General features: G+C 43.4%; 1 protein-coding gene across 1 annotated transcript; it reads left to right on the top strand.

The window, feature by feature from the left end:
- The first annotated feature begins 378 nt into the window (after positions 1–378).
- Positions 379–6,889, top strand: LOC146578181 (uncharacterized). The gene is made up of 7 exons (XM_085267766.1): positions 379–406; positions 563–604; positions 684–950; positions 1,031–1,270; positions 1,349–1,522; positions 1,648–1,770; positions 6,700–6,889. Exons 1-7 carry the CDS (start codon positions 379–381, stop codon positions 6,741–6,743), a joined length of 918 nt encoding a protein of 305 aa, XP_085123892.1. The 3' UTR covers positions 6,744–6,889.
- Positions 6,890–11,967: the final 5,078 nt, after the last annotated feature.

The following is an 11,967-nucleotide window of genomic DNA, read 5'->3' on the forward strand; positions in this document are numbered from 1 at the left end:
ATAAACTCAAAATATTCCCACACGCCAGAACGTCCTCTCTTCCTCGCTGGCTCCATATCTGTCAGTGGAACGATCACCTCTTCGCTCTCTGTCACCATCAACACACTCCACGAATCCCGTGGATGATTCACTTCCTTATATCCGTTTGAATCAGGTACCGAAGCAGTTACGTGCGTAATGAAGCTTCGGACGTCACTGGTCACGTGACTTTTGCCAAACGAAGCAAGCCTCGACACAGTGCTTCTGAACCAGTGTGTTGTTTTTTTCGACACACGCTCCGGAGCGTCAGCTTCAAGCGGGCCATCACTACCTAACTGTGACCTACACAGATAACCAGTGTGCAGCTTTGAAATATAACATCCAGAGTCTATGTGACAAATGGCTAAACAAGTGCCATCACAGCAGGGTGAAGGGTGAACATGGTAACATAGAAGATGCTCTCCCAGGCCTATTACTGCCTTCTGGTCATAATTTCCACTCTCTTTCAGTGACCTCTCACCTTTAATATCCTATGACCTTCATTGACCTCTGACTTTCAGTGACCTCTGACCTCCTGTTGCAGGTGTGTGTGTGCTGCTGCTGTCTGCACTGACTGTTTGTGCAGGTGAGTAGATGAAGTGCACCATGGTCCAGGACAAACACTGAGTGTAAACACTGATAGAAACTGTCCGTCTGTCCTCCAGTCTCTCTGAGCGTCAGTCCAAACCTTCAGCAGTTCTTCACAGCAGCCTCAGTGTCTCTGACATGTGAAGGTCAGCTGGGCTCTGATGGATGGACGGTGAAGAGGGACACAGGAAGTGCGACTGAGTCATGTGGAGCAGGTGGGCGGGGCTTCGGGAGGTTAAATGGTTCATCCTGTTTGTTTGATGAGTTCAAGCCAGTCAGTGGAGTTTACTGGTGTGAAGGTGAAGCTGGAGAGAAGAGTGAAGAAGTCAACATCACTGTATCAGGTAATGAAGTCATTCATTTCATCAGACTAACAGCAGACTGTTATACCACCTCTACATCACTCTGTGGGTCTTTTCCTCAGATAAACATGTGATCCTGCAGATCCCTGCACTTCCTGTGAGGACAGGAAGTGATGTCACTCTACGCTGTAAATACAAAACTGGTCGCACAGTCACAGCTTATTTCTACTTTAATGGACGTCCTGTTAGACCTACATCAGAGAAACTCATCACCATTAAAGTGCAGCAGTCTGATGAAGCTCTCTACTGGTGTTCTACTGATGAGTTTGGATCATCTCCTCAGAGCTTTCTGAGGGTCAGAGGTCAGAACACTGACATCACTTCCTGTCTGCTGAGCTGATGATAAATTTACTGAATCAGCGTCATTATCTCTCCTGCAGGTCCTCTTCCTCCCACAACAACAACAACAACATACACTGATGTCTCCCATCCACCTTCTCCTTCTCTTCCTCCTCCTCCTCTCCAGCCCTTCATCATCCCAGTCGTAGCTGCTCTGGTTTCTCTGGTTCTTGCGTCTCTGGTTCTGGTCCGGCTCCTTTGGAAGAAACACACAGGTATAGAGTCTGTCTGACCCAACTGAGCACTTGTAAGTGAAGCAGTATACATGTATGTATGTGTTGTATGGGATCAGTGATTCTTGGTCTTATCACTCTCATGCTGCCTTCGTGGCTCTGCCTAGTCCACAATGAGGCTCCTTCAAATGATGTCACCTACTCTGAGGTCACCAGTAGAGAGTCATCCAATAAGATGCCAGTCATCCAACCAGAAATGGTTTACTCCACCCTGAGGACAAACACTACAGGTACGGAAATGAGGGATAAAAGCAGGAAAACTAGAGATACACTTAGGTTAATACATCTTTTGTGATGTTGTATAAATAAAGCCAGAATGCAATGATTTGTGTATCTTATAAAACCATATTTTAATAAATAGAACACAGTAAAGGGATTGAATGCACAAATGGAGAAAAAGCAGGTGGTCCCAAAGACAAACAGGTGGAGGAACACTTCCTGAAACTGTGTCTGTGAGCATTGTTCACCTGCCTTCCACAAATGCAGGTTGAAGCTCTATAATGCAAAGAAGAACCACATGTGAGCATGCTCCAGAATCAGCCTCTTCTTTGTGGTTTTCTTATCTCAGCTCATTTCTTATCTCATGATAAAATACAGGTTTGTGAGATTTGCACATCATTCAGTCTGTGTTTGCACAGGGTCCCTGTGGTTTTTAAGAATTGGAGTAAACTGTGGTCGTGGAAACATTGACTTATATTTTCCTCAAATGCATCAAAACAAAGAGGAACTGTGACTCAACGGCTTCACGCTTTATGAAACATAAACTTTCTTTAGTTTCCTGTCTGACAGTAAAACATGTTACTGGTTTCACATCTGAACCTTACTGTGGTCTCAGCGGTCGAGTCGCTGTTTGTAAAAATGGGTCAGTGTCAGAGAAAACCATGGCAGCAATCCTGCAGCTCAGTCAGAACGCTGAAATGGAAGGAAGTGATTGGTGTATGATGTGGAAGATTAGTGTGTATGACACCATGCAGCACGAACTGGCTGATTGAACTCCAGTGTGAAAATGATTTGGGGAGATTTTGTCACAGCATGCAGCAGCACCAGGAGTGAGGAGTGGACCCAAAATCCTGACACGAATGAACATAGAAGATAAACAAAAGGGGAGCCGTCTAACAAGGCTGATAAAAACATCTGGAAATAAAAGGCAGAGGTGACGCTAAATGGCCTGTATTTATATAGCGCTTTTCTAGTCCCTAAGGACCCCAAAGCGCTTTACATATCCAGTCATCCACCCATTCACGCACACATTCACACACTGGTGATGGCAGCTACATTGTAGCCACAGCCGCCCTGGGGTGCACTGACAGAGGCGAGGCTGCCGGACACTGGCGCCACCGGGCCCTCTGACCACCACCAGTAGGCAACGGGTGAAGTGTCTCGCCCAAGGACACAACGATCGAGACTGTCCAAGCCGGGGCTCAAACCGGCAACCTTCTGATTACAAGGCGAACTCCCAACTCTTGAGCCACGATTGCCCCAATAACATAAGCGTGGAACATGAAAGCACAAGCCACCGATGTTTCACTGGCATGTAAGTTTGGGGTTATACACATAAAAACAGGGGTTAGGCAATAAAGACTCTGTGAAAGAGAAGATGAAGAGAGAGAAGAATTTGTTCAAGAATTACACCTCGTAGTAGAAAGGAGCTGAGGAAGACTCACTTTGATTGACGAGGATGTTTCGATTCACTGTGTTGGGGCAGCAGTCAGATGTAAAAGCACGTACATGGTGAAGTCACCTGAGTTTGTAGTTCCCAGAGTCGAGTGTTTATTTTCACCCACATCAGAACAGGGCCCTGTTTCAGGAAGCCGGTTTGGAAAACTCAGAGTGAAAAACGACACTCACGGTTGAGTAACCCCGAACTGTCCAACTCGGAATATTCGGTTTCAGAAAGGCTGATAACAATTAGTTCAGTCAACGCGGAGTTGCTTTAACCCCAAGTGAAGCGCGCGGACGAGGATACATAAAGCCCTGATAAGCGGAGCACAGATTAAGCGAGTCACCATGGAGACGGAGGGAAAGAAGGCGCGGTCAATGTATTTCACAGCGCTTGAGGCCGAAATTCTGATGGCAGCATATGCCGATAACATGCAAATTCCGCGGAAAAAAGTAACACAGCCACAGCTGCAAAAGAAAGGGAGCATGCATGGCAAAACATAGCCGACAGAGTCAATGCGTGAGTGTTAATTTAAACATTGATCTAGGGATTTCCACCCATTTAACACGTTATTTTATCATATGTTATTTTATTTGTTATTTTATACATTTTATTTTGTGATGTGATGTGAGCGCAGGTGCAACCCAACAGGCCCCAAACGTTCCTGGCAGCAAGTAAAAATGAAATATAAAAATATAGTCCAAACAGGTAAGGTGTAATTGTATTATGAGCCATAGTGCTTGGTCTGTTTGTCCGATGTAAATCAATTGCAGTTAGAGGCTACATTAATTTCCTTCCTGTGAGCACTTATTGAAATTATCTGAGCACATTACAAGTACATATTTGCTTACTCTGTATGCTCAAATGTGACCCGTTATAGCCAACAGAAAAAAAGCAGAGGCCCGAAAAACAGGTGGGGGTCCTCCACCACCACCACTCACAGAGGCTGAGCAGTTGGCCCTCAGCCAAAACAGTGGGCGCCCTGTGGCTGAAGGCATCTCTGCGGGGACATCCTCTGAGTCAATAACCCCGCAAGACACAAGTGCCTACATAGGGGGTAAATTCAAAATAATACATGATGTGCATACATCCTTTCTTCACAGTCACCTTTGCAGTGCTACTCATTCATTTGATAAACTCTTTACCATAATGAATTATTTTGTAGTGAAGTTATTTTCCTACTGATTTTGCCTTCCCTCAGTCTTGGTTGTCTTTGAGAGCATAATGACAATGAAGTGTAAGGTGATTGGTATGTTTGTTAATTGCCATTTGGTCCCTTGTAAGTTATAAGTGACCTGTATAAACCTCATATTCTATCAGTTGATGGTGATGGTGTACTGCATCTGGTGCAGCCTCCTGTTGAGCCAGACCAACATGCAGTTGTGAGTAATACTCCACAGATTATATGAGTTTACAGTAGAACAGCAATGTTGTCTATTTCTTTACTACAGGAAAATAATGAAGAAACATTGACAGCTGTTACAGAGGAGGAAGCAACAGAGACACTTTATGAGGTTTACATCTTTTAATACTTTGTGTACAGGAAATACAGGCGACCAATAAAGCCAGTTGAACAAAAAATCTGTTTATTCTTCTTTCAACATGTTGAGGTGATGGGTCAAAAGAAATGATTGTGACATATGGTGTCTCTGACTGCGCTTCCATCTTGTATGTCCGTGGGAGGGTCAGGATGTTCATGGTTTGGATCACTGCTGATGTTTGGTTCAGAAGGACAGTGTTCTCCTCTAATTGTGGCAATGTTGTGAAGAATCACACATGCCACAATAATGTCACATGCCCTTTCTGGGGTGACCCTGAGTCTTTGCAGGCACTGGAACCGGGCCTTAAGCATTCCGATAGTCATTTCAATTCTGGCTCTTGTCCTGCAATTAGCCAGATTATATCGCTGCTGTGGGCCCGGTTCAGGGTCAGGGTAAGGGGTAAGCAAATAGGGTAAACATGGATACCCCCTATCACCAAGCAAGTAGCCAGTGAACTCTCCTAAGACAGAAGGATACACTTCAGTTCAAATGTCCCTGAAGCAATTGGTCTTTATATATTTTACAGTATTCTCAACTCACCATGTCCAAATTTTGTGCTCAGTGTACATTCACGGAATATTTGTGAGTCATGGACAGAGCCTGGCCACTTGGCTTCCACATTTGTGATAATGTTGGCAGCATCACATATGATCTTCACAGTGCAGAGAACACAAATTAGCATCCATTACTATAATGAAATAATTTGTTAGTTTGAAATGCTACAGGGAACTATGTACCTGTACATTAATGCTGTGGAAAGACTTCCTGTTCACATAGTCTCCTTCATTTACTGAAGGAGCAATGATTGGAATGTGAGTGCCATCTGTACAGCCAATCACGCCTGGGAACCCTGAAAATAAATGTGCAATTTAAGTAGTAGTCCAAGTATCACCACATCATAAATTAAGTTTTGTTCATCCTGATACCTGCAATTTTGTGGCATCCCTCTTTGATAAATCTTGTGGGTCTGTGACCGGGGAACACCACAGACGAGTACAGGAGACGTTTCAGTGCAACTGTAACATTCCTGACTGCCCGACAGACGGTAGCCTTGGAAACGTGCTCAGCGTCACCAATATTATACAGAAAGCTCCCGTTTGCAAGAAACCGAAGTGCAATACAAATAATATGCAATGAACTGAGAGCATGTCCGCGATGTGTCACATGCGTAATATATGGCCTGAGGATGTTATCCAAATAACTTATAGATTGTGCTGAACAACGGTAACGTTCGCACAGAAAATCATCAGGAAATGATAAAATGTCCAAACGCGCTCTGATCACTCTCTCCCGGCGGAGAGCTCTGCGGAGAATTTGGGCTTCACGATCTACTGGCTCTTCAAGGAAGTGGCACGCCATGTCCGACACTTCCTACTGTCAGGTTTCCGACAAAGGGGCGGAGACAGTCAGGGTTAGTTGTAGTAAACCTGCTAGGGGGCAGGTTAGCTTCACGGAGTGTGTCGTCATAGTGACTCACTCAGGCTGCAGCTGAACTCGCTTTGTGAAACCGAAAACCCAGAGTTTTCGTTAACTCAGGGTATACTTACTCAGTTTTTCCACTAAACCGGCTTCCTGAAACAGGGCCCAGGTGCTGCTCGTTAGCTGATGAGAGAAGCTGAAATCTTTGTGTGACAGAGCTTCCTTGTTGTGACCATGAAGTGTTTTATCTGTTTACCTTTAGTTTAACAGCTGTTTGAATGATGTGGAGTCCAAAGAGTGAATGTCAGCAGATACTGAACCTGAAGCTTTGCTGAATCATATTGTTTCACATTGTTCTTCAGTGTTATCAATAAAAAAATAATAGTTTGACTTGAGTTCAGCAGACAAGGTTTGATGGGAACTCCAAGTTCACAGTGAGATGAAAATGAATCCCAGATGTTCGGTCAAACAGTGGCTTGTTTCTGTCTTTGATCCCTTCAGCGCAGTGACCAACGTGCATGACTGTCCCATTTTTACAGAAGGTGGAGGAACCACAGACGCCACAGAAGAAATTAAAAAGTGAAAGAAACGACGAGTTTCTCTGTGTAAACAGGAAGCTGAGGACAGACCTGCAGATGTGTCGGTCTCACCGTGGGAACATTTACAGACAGTCATCAGCTTCCTCCTTTCTTCATTCACTCACATTTAATCCAATCAATGGAGTCATGATGGCAGCAAGTGAGGAAGGCGTCCTGTTTCCAGTTCCTCCAGAGAAACCAGGAGGAGGAACTGAAGAGATCAAACTGCTGCTGGTTTGAGTCTCTGCAGCTTGAACTCTGACAAAGGTCGTCTACGATGGAGCTGCTTCCTTCATTTCAATCTGATCAATACTCTGAACTCCTGCTGTAATTTCAGCAGGTGTGATTTAACACAGATTTAATGAACAGACAGATCTGCATCGATCAGGAACTTTCCTGTTTATATCAGGAAGAGAGGGGGCACACTTAATGACCTCTTTGGGTACAGCAAGTGATTTTCAGGAGGGGCCCAGCAGTAATAAATGCATCAACTAGTTTTTCAGCATTTTACTCTGAGATGGGAAGTTCTGTTTTTGGAGACAGCAGAATCTGAATGCTTCGTTATGTTTGATTTATTTAATATTCTTATTGGTATCTGAATATTGTGCTGGAGTGGACAGGGGTTAAAAAAAGGCCCACTCCAACAACACAAAGCACACTTAAATCATACACAACGCCTGAAAGACAAAACAGACAAAACGCAAACAAATATACATTTTTACAGAGTGTGTTTGTGAGTGTCTGTGTATGAGTGTTTGTCATGAAACATACTTGAAAGGTCAAATTCTGTAATGACTGTAAAAATGTAATAATTATGATGCGATTAAAAAGGAGAAACAAAGGCTGCACAGCACATCCAGGTCCTGCCAGCTGTGGCTCTGCAGCTCATGTCCCCAAAGGACAGAGACGACTGTACTGCTTATGTGAAACGAGGCAGTGTGAGTGATTAATATGAAACTGATATGACAAAATACTGCAGAGGATGACACACATGACAGATTACAGTCGTAACCAAGAGCTTCAGTTTTATCAATGTTTAGTTTGAGAAAGTTTAAGGACAACAATGATTTAACTTCCATGAGGCAGTCGCAGCAGGAGATGGGTGGAATTATGTTTGTAAGAAATACACAGCTGAGTGTCGTCTGCATAAAAATGAAGGCTAATATTATATTTCCAATATATGTGGCAGATTTGAAGTGTGTAAATTATGAATAAAAAGGCCCCGATAGATAAAAATATTTGCTTTGAGTTTCTCTTTGAGTTCATTGGAGCAGCGGCTCGGCCTCACTGTGACGAAGCTGCTGGTGCTAACAGGGAAGTGGTGAAGCTGAAGCTGCTGTCAGTCGTCGTCTCCACAACATGAAGACTTCATGTGTGTCTCTGCTCCTCGGTGAGTCGAACACTCATATTCATCCATTCATTTACTGTACTTCCACACTCTGTAAAGGAGAACACATCGTCAGCTCTCACTGACTGAGCTGAAACTTCCACTGAAATCAAATCTGTGTAGATCTGCTGGTTTGCTTCGTTTACGAAGACTTCGCTCTGCTTCTTTGTTTATTTGGTTCCACCTTAAAGCTGGTCAGCTGGACAGGAAACAAAACAAGATGATATTTATGTATGAGCATCACGTTTTAACTCGAACACACAAAGAGTCAGTGAAGAAAACAGTTTCAAACTTGCTGGTTTATAGTAATGAAAGTTTGTTTTTACTATGATTCAAATTTGTCTCATTAACATCCAAAACCTGCTGAATGCTCAGAACTGAATCTAATGAAAGTCGAGCATGTCGACTGAGTCAGTGAAGCTTCAGTTAGTGTGTGTAACATGACGACTGAACATGAAGGCAGACGACCTTATTCATGAAACAGGAAACCACAGCTGCTGCGTTCTGATTGGCTCTGTGTGTAGACGATATTTCCTTTATTACGAACAAATTTTCCAATGTGTGGACAGAGTCAATAATCTTCCTGTGTCTCTCAGGACTCTGGAGCTTCACTGATCTGTTTTCAGATCTAAATGTTGCCAAAGTCACTGTTTGGGTCAGTTTAGGCACCAAACTCTAAATAAGCACGTAAAATGTAAGCCTGCATTAATAATGCATAAACATCAAATCCTCATTTACATGAGGCGACACATGTCAGCCATGCTGATGGTTTGTTTTCACGAGCGGTGCTTGATGACCTGTGATGGTACCCTCCTTTCATAAAGCTGGTCGAGTGTGTGTTAAAATAAAAGAAACGATGAAGCTCCTTTCATCCTCAACTTGAAAAGCTCGATGATGCAGAGACTTCAGGAAATTAGAAAGTTTCCTGAAAGAAAAAACTATGTGACTATAACATCAGAGTGTCTCTAAATGACCTCTGACCTGTTGCAGGTGTGTGTGTGCTGCTGCTGTCTGCACTGACTGTTTGTGCAGGTGAGTAGATGAAGTGCACCATGGTCCAGGACAAACACTGAGTGTAAACACTGATAGAAACTGTCCGTCTGTCCTCCAGTCTCTCTGAGCGTCAGTCCAAACCTTCAGCAGTTCTTCACAGCAGCCTCAGTGTCTCTGACATGTGACGGTCAGCTGGGCCCTGTTTCAGGAAGCCGGTTTAGTGCAAACTCTGAGTAAGTATATCCTGAGTTAACGAAAACTCTGGGTTTTCGGTTTCACAAAGCGAGTTTAGATTAATCCTGAGTGAGTCACTATGACGACGCACTCCGTGAAGCTAACCTGCCCCCTAGCAGGTTTACTACAACTAACCCTGACGTTCTCCGCCTCTTTGTCAGAAACCTGACTGTAGGAAGTGTCAGACATGGCGTGCCCCTTCCTTGAAGAGCCAGTAGATGTTGAAGCCCAAATTCTCCGCAGAGCTCTCCGCCGGGAGAGAGTGATTAGAGCGCGTTTGGACATTTTATCATTTCCTGATGATTTCCTGTGCGAACGTTACCGTTTCTCAGCACAATCTATAAGTTATTTGAATAACATCCTCAGGCCATATATTACGCATGTGACACATCGCGGACATGCTGTCAGTTCATTACATATTATTTGGATTGCACTTCGGTTTTTTGCAAACGGGAGCTTTCTGTATAATATTGGTGACGCTGAGCACGTTTCCAAGGCTACCGTCTGTCGGGCAGTCAGGAATGTTACAGTTGCACTGAAACGTCTCCTGTACTCGTTTGTGGTGTTCCCCGGTCACAGACCCACAAGATTCATCAAAGAGGGATGCCACAAAATTGCAGGTATCAGGATGAACAAAACTTAATTCATGATGTGGTGATACTTGAACTACTACTTAAATTTTACATTTATTTTCAGGGTTCCCAGGCGTGATTGGCTGTACAGATGGCACTCACATTCCAATCATTGCTCCTTCAGTAAATGATGGAGACTATGTGAACAGGAAGTCTTTCCACAGCATTAATGTACAGGTACATAGTTCCCTGTAGCATTTCAAACTAACAAATTATTTCATTATAGTAATGGATGCTAATTTGTGTTCTCTGCACTGTGAAGATCATATGTGATGCTGCCAACATTATCACAAATGTGGAAGCCAAGTGGCCAGGCTCTGTCCATGACTCACAAATATTCCGTGAATGTACACTGAGCACAAAATTTGGACATGGTGAGTTGAGAATACTTTAAAATATATAAAGACCAATTGCTTCAGGGACATTTGAACTGAAGTGTACCCTTCTGTCTTAGGAGAGTTCACTGGCTACTTGCTTGGTGATAGGGGGTATCCATGTTTACCCTATTTGCTTACCCCTTACCCTGACCCTGAACCGGGCCCACAGCAGCGATATAATCTGGCTAATTGCAGGACAAGAGCCAGAATTGAAATGACTATCGGAATGCTTAAGGCCCGGTTCCAGTGCCTGCAAAGACTCAGGGTCACCCCAGAAAGGGCATGTGACATTATTGTGGCATGTGTGATTCTTCACAACATTGCCACAATTAGAGGAGAACACTGTCCTTCTGAACCAAACATCAGCAGTGATCCAAACCATGAACATCCTGACCCTCCCACGGACATACAAGATGGAAGCGCAGTCAGAGACACCATATGTCACAATCATTTCTTTTGACCCATCACCTCAACATGTTGAAAGAAGAATAAACAGATTTTTTGTTCAACTGGCTTTATTGGTCGCCTGTATTTCCTGTACACAAAGTATTAAAAGATGTAAACCTCATAAAGTGTCTCTGTTGCTTCCTCCTCTGTAACAGCTGTCAATGTTTCTTCATTATTTTCCTGTAGTAAAGAAATAAACAACATTGCTGTTCTACTGTAAACTCATATAATCTGTGGAGTATTACTCACAACTGCATGTTGGTCTGGCTCAACAGGAGGCTGCACCAGATGCAGTACACCATCACCATCAACTGATAGAATATGAGGTTTATACAGGTCACTTATAACTTACAAGGGACCAAATGGCAATTAACAAACATACCAATCACCTTACACTTCATTGTCATTATGCTCTCAAAGACAACCAAGACTGAGGGAAGGCAAAATCAGTAGGAAAATAACTTCACTACAAAATAATCCATTATGGTAAAGAGTTTATCAAATGAATGAGTAGCACTGCAAAGGTGACTGTGAAGAAAGGATGTATGCACATCATGTATTATTTTGAAGTTACCCCCTATGTAGGCACTTGTGTCTTGCGGGGTTATTGACTCAGAGGATGTCCCCGCAGAGATGCCTTCGGCCACAGGGCGCCCACTGTTTTGGCTGAGGGCCAACTGCTCAGCCTCTGTGAGTGGTGGTGGTGGAGGACCCCCACCTGTTTTTCGGGCCTCTGCTTTTTTTCTGTTGGCTATAACGGGTCACATTTGAGCATACAGAGTAAGCAAATATGTACTTGTAATGTGCTCAGATAATTTCAATAAGTGCTTACAGAAAGGAAATTAATGTAGCCTCTAACTGCAATTGATTTACATCGGACAAACAGACCAAGCACTATGGCTCATAATACAATTACACCTTACCTGTTTGGACTATATTTTTATATTTCATTTTTACTTGCTGCCAGGAACGTTTGGGGCCTGTTGGGTTGCACCTGCGCTCACGTCACATCACAAAATAAAATGTATAAAATAAAAAATAAAATAACATATGATAAAATAACGTGTTAAATGGGTGGAAATCCCTAGATCAATGTTTAAATTAACACTCACACATTGACTCTGTCGGCTATGTTTTGCCATGCATGCTCCCTTTCTTT

Source organism: Mchenga conophoros, linkage group LG3 (genome assembly GCF_057382185.1).
Source record: "Mchenga conophoros isolate Kocher_MC1m ecotype Shallow Benthic linkage group LG3, M_conophoros_male_GT1.1, whole genome shotgun sequence".
In the NCBI taxonomy this organism is placed as follows: domain Eukaryota; kingdom Metazoa; phylum Chordata; class Actinopteri; order Cichliformes; family Cichlidae; genus Mchenga; species Mchenga conophoros.